The sequence below is a fragment of the Mus caroli genome, unplaced genomic scaffold (genome assembly GCF_978045245.1).
Source record: "Mus caroli unplaced genomic scaffold, Mus_caroli_1 scaffold_3, whole genome shotgun sequence".
Classification (NCBI taxonomy): domain Eukaryota; kingdom Metazoa; phylum Chordata; class Mammalia; order Rodentia; family Muridae; genus Mus; species Mus caroli.
In genome coordinates this window covers 21,523,048-21,540,771 of record NW_028227258.1, presented here as the reverse complement: position 1 = coordinate 21,540,771, position 17,724 = coordinate 21,523,048, and the positions used below count along the sequence as shown (strand labels likewise).

The window sequence follows — 17,724 nt, the reverse complement described above, 5'->3', positions numbered from 1 at the left end:
GGTGACACAGACATGTAATCCCACACTCAGGAGGCTGAGACAGAAGGAGACTACATGTGAGGCCAGCCTGGGTGAGGCAGTAAGATCATGTCTCAAGACCAAAAATTTGTAAATGTTCTAAATTTTAAAATAAACAAATAAATCAAGTCAAACTGCTGATATTCAACCATTTCTCATTTTTGACATGCAAAATCAGTTAGCCCCTAGTCCAACCTAAATACTGTACAAGTCCCAAGGTCAGAGACTAAGTCCACTGACCTGGGTAGCAAATTACTCCTCTTCTCTGCATGTCTCACTAATATTATCTATACAATAGAGAAGACAACAGAACCTACCTCAGAAATGTTGAAAGTATTAAATGGAGTAACACGTGCAAAGAACTTAGCACAGTGCCTGACACATAGTTAAGCAAAAATAAATATCAGTTACGATTAAGGAATTCTCACCATCATGCTCACCACAGCTACCGTTACACCACCATTTCCAGTCTCTCTCTACTGCCACAGCCCAAAGTTCCATTCACTAAGGCCTTCACAATCTACTTTTGCCTTAATTTAGCTAAGAGCAAAAAGAAAATCTAAACCTTCCCCTCCCATCTGACAGCTCATTTAACACAAAATATAGTATTTTTTAATGTAGTCTTTAATAGCCACATAAACACTGTTTTCAGAACTGGATATATTCCTAGTGACGAAAAAAATCTTTACCTTAAATGTTCTAATGTGGCTTTTAAAAAAGATACAATGTTTACTTTCTATGTCCAGCCCTGAAAACTCCCGTACAGATAATGAAGCCCACAAACTGCACACTGTGGAGATGAGCCAAGCAGGACTTACCTAAGGGATGGTCAGCGTAGTCCGGCCTCTGAATGTAACTGGGCACGGGCCGTGTTGGCATCTAAAAACAACAATGAGGTAAGCTCAACACCTCTTAACTAACTGAACAGTTCCAGTCCAAGCTTTTCATAGTCAGTTTTGGCTGACATGTTAGTATCCTAACATCCATCTCTCTCACCGAGAGGAAGTTTATTTTCTAGCCTCGGCGGCACATATGTTTGAGAAAGAAGGAGAATGGCCCAGGCTGTCCACACTTTAAGATTAGCCCTGAGGCTGGAGAGACAGACGGGTGGACGGCTCAGTGTTTAAGAGTCCGCTCTTCTGGAGGACCTAAGGTCAAGTCTCAGCATGCTCATCAGGTGGCTGACAAACACCCACAACTCCAACTCCAGAGACACCGACCCGACGCCTCTGGGCTCTCCTGATACACCAACTCATGTGCTCATACCCGCACAGAGATATAAGCACATATTAATTTAAGTATTAGAAGCAGTAAATCTTAAAAAAAATAAAATAAAAATAAAAATCAGCAGCAGCTGCTCCAAACTGGCAGGCAGGCTGGTAACAGTAGGAAAGAGGCGTCTCGGAGTAGACATCCCTAGGGGAGAATACAGACTTCCTTATGTATCTGGTAGCTTTCCAGATTTTACACTAAAGACATATTTGGTTTTTGTTTTTTTTAGGTAGCAATCAAATATGCAAGGATAGCAAATTTCTTTTTTTTTTTTTTTTTTTTTTAAAGATTGATTTATTTATTATATGTAAGTACACTGTAGCTGTCTTCAGACACTCCAGAAAAGGGCGCCAGATCTCGTTACGGATGGTTGTGAGCCACCATGTGGTTGCTGGGATTTGAACTCTGGACCTTCGGAAGAGCAGTCGGGTGCTCTTACCCACTGAGCCATCTCACCAGCCCGGATAGCAAATTTCAACAAGTGACTTCTCACATTAAAACTCTTCCTTCCAGAGGATGTGGGTGCACACGCCTTTAATCCCAGCGCTCAGGGGACAGTGGCAGGTGAGTTTGAGGCCAGCCTGGTCTACACACAGTAAGTTCTGGAACTGCCAGGGCTATATGGAGAGACCTTGTCTCGAAACAACAAATGGCTCTTGAGTCCTTTGAAGAAACTCATCTTGTACTGAAGTGAAAGCTTCATCTACTGGCTTTCCCAGTTCCGGAAAGGGCGAGCGAGGCAGGGGGAGTAACCAACACTTGCCCCGCTATGAACCCTTCCAGCCAGAGCAGTGAGCAGCCTCACCCATGTACCTAGTTCAAAAGTGGCACAATGCTTGCGGAGTAAAGAGTCTATTTATCATTGGTTTTAAGGCTTTCCCCAATCAGGCAGAGGTTGTGGACATCTGCAACAAGACAGCACTGACTGTACATGAGAGGCCTGTTGCACACAAGACCTGACAACAGCTGAGAGTGCATGCATACAACTTGTGCAAGATCAAACCAGCCAAACTGCAGCATGGCTAGAGGAGCACTAGGCACCCAGGTCTGTATGAATGAGTCCCTGACAATGGGCCTGTGCTCTAGTGAGCGGCCCACCCACGTCACACTGGCAGCACTAAGTGGACTCAGTCAGTTTTTTAAAGTCCATGAATGTGTGAGGGAAATGTAGTAGAGAAACAATGGAGGAGTTAGAGCTGAGCCTGATCAAACCACATTTTATTTATGCATGAAGTTCTCAAACAACTAAAAAGAACTTTTGAGTCCTACAGAAAGGGTTAGGAGTGGTACCTAATCCATTATAATTAGGTTACAACGGGTCATATTAAAAAATTGTAGAAAATCAATAGCATACACCATTCTCCTATAAAATTAATAAAGTTTTAGTCTTTACATCTAAAAACGTTCCACTTCTTCCACAACTGCCAACTGTCCCTGCTAGCTCCTAAATGATACGGCCCGAGAGCTCGAATGTACATTTCTTTCTGAAAACAACCCTGTTCATGATTCGCTACTGGAATAACACTTACAAGCACCAATCTCAGAAAACTGAAAATTGTTTTACACAATGTTACACTCTAATTATTTTACACTCTCACCAGTGGATAATGTGGCCTGAGTTTACCGGTGTACCGATAGCCTGCCCATGGCTCAGTGTTGACATCACCTTCTACAGTCCAGGAACACACTTCTCGCTTTGCCTTTTCATCTTCTGGAAGAGAGAGAGATGGACAGATGTGAAAGGAAGGACAGAAAAGAATGCTTCAGACAGTAGGCTACTGAACAGCAGTTTATTTAAATTCTCATTAGGTGGAGCAAAAACCTAGCAAGCATCCAATCTAACCTGACAAAGCCTTCCGCCCCTCTCAGATCTCACTGTCGGGGAAGAAGACACCACCTAGACACACGCTGTTCAGTCTGAAACAGAGCAGCTTTCAATGGTAAGCATATGCCTTCTACAATGTCAACTCATACAAAGCTCATTTTAAGATATCAAATAGGAGCAAAACCTTCCCACTGAAATCAGATTTAACAGCTGAATTCTATTCTCTTATTATTTAAGATCAGTGATCTTAAACCACCCCAAAGCAAACTTACATTAAAAAAAAAAAAATTTTCCAACCATTCATTGGCTTTTAACTGAAGGTTTTCAATCAATACAAAACTATTTTTGAACCCAGGACAAAAACAGGCTCCATTCACTGTCACTAGATTCAAGTACTACTGAAAATTCTTCAAAATGACAATGATGCTTGCTTTAGGTAAAGTTAGCATGAAGTGGTTTGTCTGAAACAGGAACCTCTAGGAATATGTCTTTTTAAATCTACATTAGAACAACCAAGATTTTTCTGAGCACAGTGGTACAAATCTGTAATCCCAGCAGTTGAGAACCAAGGCAGGAGGATCATTAAGTTCAAGTCATATTTGATATTTGATCTCCAATACCTCACATGGCAGAAGAAGAAAACCATATCCCCCCAAAGTCTTGACTTCCTTCCACACATGCTGCATGTAAAGATAAATGCAACTTAAAACAATAACAACAGCAACAACAACAACAACCCCTTAGCTTCTGTCTCAAAACAGACTCAATGGTTCTTGCTTAGCCACACTCCCAGGGAGGAAGAAGGAGAAGTAACCCTTTCACACCCAAAGCCCCCTGCTGGTGAGCACTCAGGCCCTTCACAAGCACCATTATTTTCAAAGGAGAATTGAAAGCAGACTGCACAAAGCCATCAAGACAAACAGGAGCTGAAACACAGGAGTTCTTATCTAACCTCTCCACAGAGCTCACTAGGAATTCGCACCTGAAAGTTTTGGTAAACTTTCATTTCGGGATCCATTCCATCTGCGACTCAAAGGCTAGACAAGCACTAGATTCCTAATGATCCTGAGATGAGCTGAGGCTGGGAGCAAAACTCAATAAACAGCTGTGAAAGCAAAGGACACTGCGCCATAGGTCCAGATAAGATACAGGCAATGTGCCAAAGAGCATCAGACTTCATTCATGCTACAGCCCAAAATACATGACCTCCAAGGCATACACATCCATCCAAGGGAACAACCAAAAGCAGTTAATTCCTCCCTCTACGCTCGGGTGAACTTCCGCTCACACTAACTGTGTCAGAGACTAAATCTCCTCCTCTGATAACCCAGAACTCTCACTAAGCACAGATAATGCTTTTTACCACTATGGAAAATATAGCTTTTTAGTACTTTTATTTCCTTTTCCTTCAAAGTTGGTTTGGCTAACCTCAGATACTTTGGTAAAGCAATCTAACAAACTTTATTAGACCAACTAACACCTAGAAACATGCAGAAGAGTACAATGCACCAAAATCATTAAGACAGAAAGTTCACACTTACACCAACTCCACATACTACCTGGCGAGCCTACATCCATCAGATTGCACTACTTTATGCATAGCAAGTCCTTGTCACTCCAGGTAACCATGTCAGGCTGTCTCAGGTCAGCCACAGCAATGACTAAATTTACAGGGTGAGGAGCTATCCTGAATAAACATCACATCAGTGTGGCTAACAATAGCTAAGCAACAGTCATGTAAGATACCCCCAAAATAACAGACAGGGTATGGTGACACATACTTATAATCCAGCACTTAGGAGGGAGAAACAGGGAGGTCGGGAGTTTAAGACCATTATCAGCTACAGAGCAACAGAGATCTGGCCAAATAACATGAACTAGTACTGCATCCTCAGTCTATAATATGCATACATTTCTAGCAAAGACAAGAGAATGCCAAAAGACTAGGGCACTATCAGGTACTAGCCAAGCTAGAGCCACCTATCTTAGCGAAGATCTCAGGTTTTCATATTAAACCCATGAAACAAGATTAAGCAGATCTAATTCACATATTTTATTACATATTATCAAAAATAATAATTCCAGTTATTACATATTATCAAAAAATCATAATTCCAGATGTCAGGACCATTCTTTCAGAACACTCAAACACATACTTTCTGTAGTAAAGGAAGTCCTGACACTAAGACAAGGCTCCACTCCAGGCAAAGGGCATAGGAAACACTGTTACTTACTTGCTTTCTTATGTAGTAACTTGTGAGTGGCCCAGCTTCCTTTAAAGCATTCCTAAAAGAGCGAACAAGAAAATCAGTGCCAAGCCTTCCTTCATCAGAAACATCTTAAGGACTATTACAAGGAGGAAAACAGTTCTTGGTCAGGCAGTGGTATGGGTCTTTAATCCCACACCTCTGGAGGCAGGGGCATGCAGGTGAGATCTACACCAGCCAGGACTACCTCAAAAATATAAAAATAAATACACAGGCTAAAACACAAAGGTTTGCAATATAAATATGTAGAGAAGGCTTAATAAATGACATCAACTCATAGTATCAGTTCAGGAAGTAATCTAAGGCGAGGGTTATAGTTCAGTGGTAGAGCATTTGCACAGAGTACCTAGTGCCTTCAATTCCTACCCCACCCCACCCCTGCACAGTGTTTGAACACTTACTCCCTAAGTAGTATTATTATTTGGTAAGGTTGTAGAACCTTTAGGAATGAGTCCTGTGGAAAGAAGTGGGTCACTAGGGGCTAACCTTGAGATCTGATGTCTGGTCCCTCATCATGACTGCAGATATAATGTGACCAACCCACCCCATGCTTGGCCCACCAGTTTTCACTATATGGATATTCAAGAAGGGATATTTCCCTTCTTAAACTGTAAGCTTGGGCTGGAGAGATGGCTCAGCAGTTAAGAGCACTGACTGCTCTTCCAGAGGTCCTGAGTTCAAATCCCAGCAACCACATGGTGGCTCCCAACTATCTGCAATGGGAACTGATGCCCTCTTCTGGTGTGTCTGAAGACAGCTACAGTGTACTCATATAAGTGAAATAAATAAATCTCAAAAAAAAAAAAAGAAGCTGTAAGCTAAAACAACCATTCCTCCTCTGTGTTTCTTCTGTCAGAAAACTTTAAAAAAAAGTCTTAACTCTGGGTACATATCTGGAAATTAAATGTCAAGTGGTCAAGTCTGGAGCCTTTTGGTATCTGTTATTGCTAGAATAGACCCATCCTTACATAACCCCGCCCTCCCTTGCCCCTCCCTTTTCATAGCACTATGTATTTCTTTTTAACTTAGGCCATGGAATGAGTTATAGAATGTTCACCTTACCATTTGTCTCCTGCACTGTAAAATGGTAAGGAGCCATCTCACATTTACTGCTGAATGCCTGACCTGGAGCCCAGTACTTCACTTGCAGCATAAGTTGGAGCCACCTCCCAATGAAACATTTCCAACATTTATGTCAAATTGTGTGCACACATGAGCGAGCGCATCGTTTCCTCTGGTTGCATATCTAGTGTCTTTAGAAAGCCTGCAACGTCAACAATCCCACATCACCAATATTTTTTAAAAGACTTATTTTTGTAGGGCGTGAGGTAGGGCATACACAAGCGTACCCACTTGGACATGAGAACCCAGCTTGAACACAAAATGAGAATTATCTCAAAAAAAAAAAAAATTTACCCAAATATCCTAACCAATACTTATTCTCAAATATTTTCACTTCTGTTTTCGTTCTGTTTTCAATCGATGAGGCTGGAGCCAGAGCAACTCATCAGCAGGTAAGAGAACTCACGTAGCCGGGCGTGGTGGCGCACGCCTTTAGTCCCAGCACTCGGGAGGCAGAGGCAGGCGGATTTCTGAGTTCGAGGCCAGCCTGGTCTACAAAGTGAGTGCCAGGACAGCCAGGGCTACACAGAGAAACCCTGTCTCGAAAAACCAAAAAAAAAAAAAAAGAGAACTCACGTGTTGATGCTGCAGAGGACCCTGGTGCAGTTCCCAGCACCCACAGGGGGACTCACAACCATGCTTACCCATCCAGGGGATCTGAGGACCACTTCTGACCTCCAAGAATACCATGCACTCACACTGTACACAAACATACATGCAGATCCAACACTCCCACACATGATAAACAAATACCATGCACTCACACTGTGCACAAACATACATGCAGATCCAACACTCCACACATGATAAACAAATACCATGCACTCACACTGTACACAAACATACATGCAGATCCAACACTCCACACATGATAAACAAATACCATGCACTCACACTGTACACAAACATACATGCAGATCCAACACTCCCACACATGATAAACAAATACCATGCACTCACACTGTGCACAAACATACATGCAGATCCAACACTCCCACACATGATAAACAAATACCATGCACTCACACTGTGCACAAACACACATGCAGATCCAACACTCCCACACATGATAAACAAATACCATGCACTCACACTGTGCACAAACATACATGCAGATCCAACACTCCCACACATGATAAACAAATACCATGCACTCACACTGTACACAAACATACATGCAGATCCAACACTCCCACACATGATAAACAAATACCATGCACTCACACTGTACACAAACATACATGCAGATCCAACACTCCCACACATGATAAACAAATACCATGCACTCACACTGTACACAAACATACATGCAGATCCAACACTCCCACACATGATAAACAAATAATAAGGTGATAAGCATCCTCAAACCATTCACCAGACACTAGCCTAGCTAGTCCCGTGTTCTATAGTAAGCCTCTCCCACCTCTAAGGATGGTACCATCCACCCATAAGGACAGAGGCACAAAGACTGTGAAACCCACGCATGGCTTTAATCGCCCTCTCCTCCCACTGACTTTCTAAGGTCTGATGGCCACAAACAGTAGTGTATTATTTACTTCCGTCTCCGCTAATTACCTGGCTTAGGGCAAGACAATGAACAGATCAGAACCTGGCTAAATAACAGCAGTCAAGAAACTCAAATTTTAGCTGGGCGAGATGGAATATGTCTGTAACCCCAGCACTTGGGGCCTGAATTCCAGCCTGGTCTACAGAGTGAGTTCCAGAACAGCCAGGACTACACAAAGGAATCCTGCTTCAAAAAGATCAAAGAAAGAAAAGAAAGGAAAGGAGAGGAGAGGAGAGGAGAGGAGAGGAGAGGGAAAGGAAAGGAAAGAAACGAAAAGAGAAGAGGAGAGGAACTAAAAATTCAGTTCAGTCACAATCAACAGATACTTTGTCTAGCATATCATCCATCCTTTAAAAAGACAATGCAAGTGTAGGATCCCACTTTCCACAGCAGGCCTACTCCTTTCATCCTTCACGTAGTGAATTGAGCACATACTGACACAAGGAACTTCAGAAAACACAACAATGAAAAAAACCTCAGCTCCACCAGGCTGTGGTGGTGCACGCCTTTGATCCCAGCACTTGGGAGGTAGAGGCAGGCAGATTTCTGAGTTCGAGGCCAGCCTGGTCTACAAAGTGAGTTCCAGGACAGCCAGGGCTATTCAGAGAAACCCTGTCTCAAAAAACAAAAAAAAAACAAAACAAAACAAAACACCTTACAGGTGAAGAAACAAAGGTATAGACAACTGCTACTAATTTAGTAATACAAACTTCACAACCTTCGGATAATGGGTCTTATTCGATTAAAGGAAGAAAATTTCTTAAACTGAAACAACTCAGATAAAAAGATTTTATTATTAAATTTTTGTTTGTTTTTTGTTTTTTGTTTTCTCGAGACAGGGTTTCTCTGTGTAGTCCTGGTTGTCCTGAAACTCACTCTGTAGACCAGGCTGGCCTCGAACTCAGAAATCCGCCTGCCTCTGCCTCCCAAGTGCTGGGATTAAAGGCGTGTGCCACCATGCCTGGCTATTAAAATTATTTTTATAGTTTACTTTTCTGGTTGGTGCCCTACCTATTCATTTCACCTATCAAAACCGTATGATAGGAATTCTTAGTGCTCCCATTTTCAAAAGATAATGCAAACCAGAAGTCACATAGACAACGTCACACCGCAGAGGAGCCATTCTCCTTTTCAGATAGTTACTCATTCATTCAAATGTGCTGGCCACCGGCTGCCTACAAAGTACAGTGACAGGGAAGGAGTACTGGGCCATGAGGAGGATAGCTCACCTGATCGAGAAGGACACTGCTTAGCAGGTAAGGTAACCGCAGGTCATTACATGGCTTACAAGTGTTATGATGCTATAAAAAGGTATAGTTTGGTTTGGCTTGGTTTGGTTCCAAAGGCAAGCTGGCCAGTATTAGGGAAGGGAAGAAGCCTGAAAAGAACATGCCCAGTGGTGAGGAAAAGCCTTAGGCTCAGCACCTTGGAACTGTGTTTAGGAAAAGTTACAGTGACTCCATCAAGGTGGGGCTGACAGAAGAGCTGTGATTCCAGAGGACAATATTTTGGGTAAGTAAAGAATATGGACACAGCTCTTACTACAGAAGGTGACCCGCCTAGTGTGAGAAGAGCTGCTCTAATGTTGAGTCAGAACCTAGAACAGTAAGAAGCTCATTACTGAATATGCATGACCCAACCATGGGAAAGCTGACTCGGACACTAAGACCTAGTCTGGTTCTGTTTGAGTGGTTCATCTATAAAGTGAGGAATTACAGTGGAGAAATGAACGGCTACAACTGACTCAGTGACAAATTTTACAAGCTAGCCATGGGAGGTGAAAATAGGAATGGAGAAAGACATCATGAGCTACTCTGGGTATATTTGATTACATGACTATCAGTAATACTAGTATACACATACAGACTCCAGCACAGACTACACTCATAGAGATCTTGGATGCTCTACTCCAACAGAATGCCACCTATGCTCAATGAACAGTATGCTTTTAAGCATTTATATATTCCATAATTTGTAACTATGCTGTCTTCCCCCTTTCTCTTTCCTCCCTCCAACCCTTCCCATAAACCTCCTTGCTCTTAATTTCATGGCCTCTATTACTTTGTAATTGTGTGTGTGTTTGTAAACATATAAATATGACCTTCTCAGTCCATATAACGATCCTAATGTGTATGTGATTTCTGAGCTGACCTCTTGGTACTGGATAATCAATTTGGGAGCTAGTGTCAGTACACATTAATCCATGCATGCCACCCAATGGTTTTTAAGATTTCATTTCTATTTTATGTGTATGGATGCTTGGCCTTCAAGCGTGCCTGTGCACTATGTGCCTGGTGCCTGAGAAGGTTGTGAGAACCACGTGGTGCTGGGAACTGAACTTAGGTCCCCTGGAAGAGCAGAGCCATCTCTTAACCACTGAGCCATCTCTCCAGCCCAGCCATTTTTTGTTCGTTTTCTTCCTTTTTTTTTTTTTTTTTTTTTTGAGATAAGAGTCTCATTACTTAGCAAGGGCTGGCCTTAAAATTCACTAGGTAAACCAGGTTGGCCTAGTAGAGTTCTGTCAGCTTCTGCCTCCAAAGCACCGGGATTAAAGGTATATGCCACAGCACCTAGCGCCTCTCAACTTGAAACACCTGAATACGAACTGTATACACTGATCTATTCAGATGGCACACAACTTTCATAGCAAATTTTTGTTTTAAATCCAGATTCCACACAGAACTCAGTAAGTTAAACTGGAAAACATTAAAGCCACAAGAGGCCCTGCACCAGGTTAATAGCTCCAAGGCTATTTTCAGGTCAAGCAACTCGTCTCTCTCTCAGAGCTAAGCTTGGAAAGTGAGGTCAGCAAGGTCAAGGGTCATATACTCTCTAAAGGCAAGACCATACAGTAGTGAAGGTCTTTTGCAATGGTTTACTACAATTGCTAAGGCTTTTCATCATTGGCTTTATCTTATTTTATCTTTCCATCTACTTTATCTTAGAAAATAGTTGGTTTTGCTATTTTCATATAACTATTTTCCCCCTCCCCGCCCCCCCGCCCTGCACCCCCGCCCCAGAACCCTGGCAGTCCTGGAACTTGCTTGTACACCAGGCTGACCTAGAACTGACAGATTTGCCTGCCTGACTCCCAAGTGCTGCGATTAAAGGCATGTATCACTTACCACTGGTGACATAATTATTCTTCTTCAACTTTATCTAGATACCAGCATTAAATTGTACTGGAATCCTTTAAAATACAAAACGTCTTAAGTGATAGGGCTACAGGGTCTTCCTTAATTTCATTGTCAGCACAATCTTGTACAACACAGAATGAAAGGTACCCTCATTCTCTCTGTATAGAGTAACACTGGAACTCGGGAACTTAAATAATTTCACTAACTCAAGATCTCAGAAAAATTAGCATGCCAAGGTCTCTGGTCTATTAATTAGCTCCCCTCTCCCAGGAACCTGTCAGTTTATTACCACAGTACTTACATTCTTATCCTCAACAAACTGTAACTAAGAGCCTAATAACCATCTACTACTTGCCTTGCCATTATTCTGAGTCTAGAAACGCAATGGGACACAAATACTGTTCAATAAACACACACTTCTGTCAGGGCCCCACTCAGTGCTGGGATTGCTCAGTTGCACAAAAACTACATCGGAGCCTTGAGGCACAACCCCTACGGGACTGTCCTTTCTACTCCAGGAACTTCAGTAACAGAAGTGACTCATCTCTTTACCTTACCGGTTCTCAAATTAAAAATCTGAGATGCCAACGGAAAAGAATGAATTACACCGACCTCTCTCCACGCCTACACTCAAAGTTACTTAAATGTCAAAGCACGGTAGTAAAACACAAAAGAAGTGAGACTGAAACCAGCTCTCCTCTACGGGAGACTGCAGCTACCCCCAGGCCCCGGCAGGTCGCTTCCGTCTCCGTCCGGGATTGCAGAGACACCGGAGAGAAGCCCCGGGAGCGCGGCCAGCGGCGTCCAGACCCGACCCGGGCTCGGGCGGAGGTCATGGGCTACCGGTTCCCGCGCGTCCCTACCTGCGCACACACCTGGCCGCCCACGGGACGGCGGAGGCCTGGCCCGAACCCGCCGCAGGTCAGATTCCGCCCCCGCGAGCGCCGGCGGCCGGCTCCCGAGGCCCGGGCCGCTCGGAGGCCCGAGAGGGAGGCGACAAGGCCCAGAGGCGGAGGACCGGAGGGGCGCGGGGTGGGCGGCTACCTGCGAGCAGAAGTACGAGCCCTGGATGCCCAGCTTGATGCAGGTGGGACACTGGAGCTTGGCCTCGCTGCTGCAGCCGTCCGTCTCGCACACCCGCGTCTCCACCGCCGCCATGCTGCCTGGCTGCCGGAGGAGGGAGGAACCGCCACAGGGCGGGGAGAGGGACCCAGCCGGGGAGGAGCTCCGATCGCAGGCCTAGACGCCCGACCGGGAGGACCAGGGCCCGCCCCTACGCAGCGCGCCCCCGCCCCCTCCGCGCACGCGCGGCCAGGGCCCCGCCCCTCAGCGCGCGCTCACCTGCTGCCCCGCCCCTCCCTCCGGTCCGGCCGACGCCCCGCCCCCCCGGCCTGACAGCCACGCCCTCTCCGCGCACGCGTAGTGGCGGCCCGCCCGGCAGCCCTTACGCCTCCTCTGCCTGCCCCGCCCCAAGGCTTGCGGTGGCGGCGACGCCACGTGGGGTCCGCGGAGACCCTACACCCCATGACCTCGGGACCCCGAGCGTGAAATTCTTGAGCCTTCGGTGTTTCATTCACTCGCAGGTGGTAGAGAAGGGCCGGGAGCTTCTTAGAAAGTAATTCCCTTTTCTGAGTTCCGCTTCTGTCAGTGCTCGCCTCAAAATAAAAAAGAAAGAAAAAATTACGGTCATTCTTAAAAAGATATCAATGGGCCGAGATGGGACTGAAATCCGCCCTTCCTCATGTCTTTCCACACCCCGCTATCGAAATACATAGCGCTAGTAACTGCCAGATAGTTCAATACCGACAATTTTAAAAATATATATATATATATTATCTGATTTTATAGTTTGAGCGAATTCCACCAATCAAGAATTGAGGGGGGTTAGCCGGGTAGTGGTGGCGCATGCCAAACTTTAAACCTAGCACTCAGATCTATAGGCAGGCAGATCTCAGTGAGTTGGAGGCCAGCCTGGTCTACAGAGCAAGTTCTTGGATAGCCAGGGTTACCCAGAGAAACCCTGTCTCAGAAAACAAACCAAAGGAGAAAAGAAAAGAAATGCGAGAATTAAAAGGCTCTAGAGTTTATCAGATACAACCCGGTAGTCTAAATCTTTCAAACACATAATCAGTAGACAACAGAACTGCCGTTTTCTATTTTTGTTTGTTTGTTTGTTTGTTTGTTGCTATAGGAATGCTGTGACTTTTTTTAAAAATCTTCCACCTTAATACACCAGAAAAGCTCATGTTTTCTTGGATAACTTTTGTTGTATAACCACTGTAAACTTTTAATAAAAATGTATACATTTAAGAAAATTAGTGACTGCATATGTGTATTTGTTTGTATATGACATCTAACTGTATAAATCCCAGCTTCCTAAACTGTGGCTCTCAACTTCTAAATATGGAGTAACAAAATTTTTGGCAATAGTAAGCGGTTTTTGACAGCCTAACAACCAAAAGTTATTTCAGAATTAAACACAACACTCAGCATGTGCATCGGACTTATCTGCAGCCTGATCCTGCATCCACTGCACGTACACTCTGTATTGCACGTGCTGTCACATAGGCAGCGACAAACACATCGTGGTTTCTTTACAGAAAACAAGAGACATCTAGTATTCTTCTGTCATTCTTCATCGTGTATCCAATCAAGTTATCTTTGGATTGAGTTAGCCTCAATAGCAGCAATCCTATGGTGGCTAGAGCTCTGCATAGAGAATTGAATATTTGCTTCCAGGCAAATATTGAGTTACTGACTTTAATTTCATTTTGAAAAAGTTATTAAGTGGACTTTGGTTTGGATTGAACAGAATTTCCAACAATTTTTAAAACAGACCAAAAGAGACTTCTGCTATTTGTACCATGAGAAACAGCGTTCTCAACATTGACAATTATAAATCAAGATACTAATCAGGCCGGGCGTGGTGGTGCACGCCTTTAATCCCAGCACTCGGGAGGCAGAGGCAGGCGGATCTCTGAGTTCAAGGCCAGCCTGGTCTACAGAGTGAGTTCCAGGACAGCCAGGGCTACACAGAGGAACCCTGTCTCGAAAAACCAAAAAAAAAAAAAAAAAAAAGATACTAATCAACTATGAAAAACTAAAGATACTTTATGACCTATAGTGTCAAATATTCTACCAAGCTTCCCTCCCTCTCCCCGACTCTCTCTCTCTCTCTCTTCCATTGTTGTTCTTTGGTTTTTCTAGACAGGGTTTCCTCTCTGTAGTCCTGGTCCTGGCTGTCCTGTAAGTTGGTCTGTAGACCAGGTTGGCCTCCAACTCACAGAGATCCACCTCTGCCTCCTGAGTGCTGGGATTAAAGGCAAGACCCACTACACCCAGGTCTAGATTTCTTTATGTAGAATAAACAAGCACACATATCTCAATAGAGCAAATTTGCTCTTATCTTTAATAAAAAGTATTATGTTAAATTTGTCTAGGGGCTGGAGAGATGGCTCAGCACTTAAGAGCGCTTCCTGCTCTTGCAGAGGACCTGAGTTCAGTTCTCAGCACCTGTGTCAGGTAGCTCACAACCACTGTGACTGTAGCCCCTGGGGGTCCTTCTCCCTCTTCTGCTGCCCATGATCATCTCTACACACACATATACTCACACAGATACATACACATGAATTAAAATATATTTTAATATCCTTTAAAAATTATTCTACACATGAAAAAAAAATAGTGTTTGTTGTGTTGACCCACACGGTGGCAGGCATTTGGAGGTCGGGGGACAAGTTGGAGGGTTGTTTCTCTCTTTTTACCATGTGACTCCCAATGACGGAATACACACAGGCTGACCTGGCATCAAGTGCCTTTACCAGCTGAGCCATCTTACTGGCCCTAAAGAACCAAGGTAAAGGTTTTAGAATTGACTGTCAGTGAATGTCTGGTTTGTATACGGTTGTATATACCTCTGTACTTAAGGTTGGGTAAACAGGCGAAAGGTCACAACTGAAAGGCTCATCAAGTCCTAATACATATAAAATATATTGAGAAGACTGGCAAGATGGCTCAGTGGTAAAAGCTCTTGCCCTTCAAACATAGTGACCTCAGTCCCAGAACGTATGTAGAGGTGGAAGGGAAGAGGTAACTGCACAAAGTTGTCCTCTGATTCCCAACATGCATCCTGTCTTAGTCAGTGTTATAGCTGTGAAGAGACACCATGACCAAGGCAACCTTTATAAGAGAAAACACTTCTCTGGGGCTGGCTTACAGTTCCAGAGGCTTAGTCCATTACCATCATGGCAGGAAGCCTGGCAGCCTGCAGGCAGGTAGGATACTGGAGGAACTGAGTGTTCTTATCTTGATCAGAAAGCAGCCAAAAAGAAACTGTTCCACACTGGGTGAAGCTTGAGCATAGGAGACCTCAAAGCCCGCCTACACAGTGATGTACTTCCTCCAAGACCACACCTCCTAATAGTGCCACTCCCTAGGAGCCAAGCAGTCAAACACATGGATCTATGGTGGTCAAACCTATTCAGACCACCACACAGCCCAGGTGCAAATGCACACATATACCACACAAATTTATAAAATATACTTTTAACTGGACCATATAATGCAATGTATTTACTTGCTTTCATTACTGTATTGTAGACTTAATTTTATTGTTACTAATACACTTTTCTCTCAGACTTTAGTGACTGCCTATATTCTATTGTATGAATAATTTACTAAACCAAAGACACTAATAATAGGAATACAGGCTATTTTTAATTGTCATTTACTATAAAGGTATCAGTAAGCACCCTAAGACTTTGTGTGTCTCCTCTTTCACTTGCTGAATCAAAGGGCTTTTGTAGTTCACCATATCTTTACATAGCTCATTATATAATTCCCTATAAAACATTTAAAAGGAAAGACAGTAACCTTACAATGGAGAAACAGAAAATATACAGGAAAGTACAAATCAATTTTGTATATTTCCTTATATGAACCATGAAGAAGTTGGCATATCTACATAACCGATCCTATATCAAACAAACCCAAACTGGGATATATATATATATATCCCTATGAGATATATATATATATATATATATATATATATATATATATATCCCTGTTATATATATATATATATATATATATATATATATATATATATATCACCTGCAATGTTCAAGACATGTTGTTTATGTGTGGCTCTGGCTCAATTTATGAGCCCCTTCTGTCATGATTCCTTACGTTGGGCCTTGGCCCTCTTGCAATAGCTAACTGCCTGGTTGCCAGCTGAACCCTGCAATTTCATTTTTATAGTTTCTTATCATTCTATTCCCCTGACCTGAAGTGCCTTTTTCTTCTTTATCATCATCATCATCATCATCATCATCATCGGCACGACAGCATTTACTTTTGCAAAAGAGTGTGTTACTTCATTCAAGCAGCAAGCACATAGTAGGAAATACGATGGGTTTCTATCCTAACTCCAGAGTACTGTGTCTTTTCCCCCACTGGGTGGAGTCCAATCACATACGCTTTGGAAAGTGCCTAATTTTCAAAAACTCAGAGGGAAGGAAATGAAGAAAATAAGAAACCAGGTCAGCCACTCCAGGCCACACAAGTTTCAGGAATGCAGCGAGACCTTTGTGGAGACACCCTTTTACAACGTGGTGAAGGTTCCAGAAGAGCTTTCCAAGGGTTAAGGTACTAGAGTTCACTTTTGATAGGAAATATTTAGATTACTTCTCCTAACCTCACTTTTTATTTTTTATTTTTCTTTCAAGACAGGGTTTCTCTGTATAGCCCTGGCTGTCCTGGAACTCACTCTGTAGACCAGGCTGGCCTTGAACTCAGAAATCCGCCTGCCTCTGCCTCCCAAGTGCTGGGATTAAAGGTGTGTGCCACCACTGCCTGGCTACCTCACTCTTATTAATAAAAGAATTTAGAAATTGACTGAAAGGGAAACTTGAGAACAACTTTATTAGAGTTTAGAGAAAAACAAGGCAGGAAAGCTGTAAATGTGGGCAGCTGCTAGAAGAGAAAGGAGCCGGGAGCGCGGGGTGTGGGGAGGGGAGGGGGAAGACAGCCACGCCATTGGCGAGTGAGGCTTCGTGTCTACTGGCAAAAGGATAAAGGGCATGGGAGAACTAGTGACAAAACTCCGAGTGCCAGGAAAAGCATGCTTAGCCTTTAGTCAGTACTGGGGAGAGAGGGGCATAAAGAAATGTAACATAGAGGCTAGAGAGATGGCTCAGCAGTTAAGAGCATTGACTGCTCTTCCAGAGAGCCTGAGTTCAATTCTAAGCAACCACAGGGTGGCTCACAACCATCTGTAATGGAATCCAGCGCCTTCTTCTGATGTGTCTGAAGGCAGCTACAGTGTACTCCATAAGAGAGAGAGAAAGAGAGAGAGAGAGAGAGAGAGAGAGAGAGAGAGAGAGAGAGAGAGAGAGAGAGAGAGAGAGAGAGAGATTACACAAAAAATTACGTTCTTCTGAGTCAGGACTCAGGGAAGCCGCACTGTAATGATCTCTTGCAGGTAGCTGCCCCTTTGGTCCTTTTATGACATGG

The 17,724-nt window shown here is 43.6% G+C and overlaps 1 protein-coding gene across 1 annotated transcript in view; it reads right to left on the bottom strand.

The window, feature by feature from the left end:
• Metap1 (methionyl aminopeptidase 1) overlaps nt 1–12,467 on the bottom strand; it is a 31,557-nt gene extending 19,090 nt beyond the window's left edge. Inside the window, exons 1-4 of the mRNA XM_021157789.3 lie at nt 12,253–12,467; nt 5,350–5,401; nt 2,889–3,001; nt 837–897 (exon numbers count right to left, since the gene is read on the bottom strand). Of these exons, the coding sequence (XP_021013448.1) occupies nt 837–897; nt 2,889–3,001; nt 5,350–5,401; nt 12,253–12,366 (340 nt within the window). The 5' untranslated portion in view covers nt 12,367–12,467. The remainder of the gene's footprint in view (nt 1–836; nt 898–2,888; nt 3,002–5,349; nt 5,402–12,252) is intronic.
• Nucleotides 12,468–17,724: the final 5,257 nt, after the last annotated feature.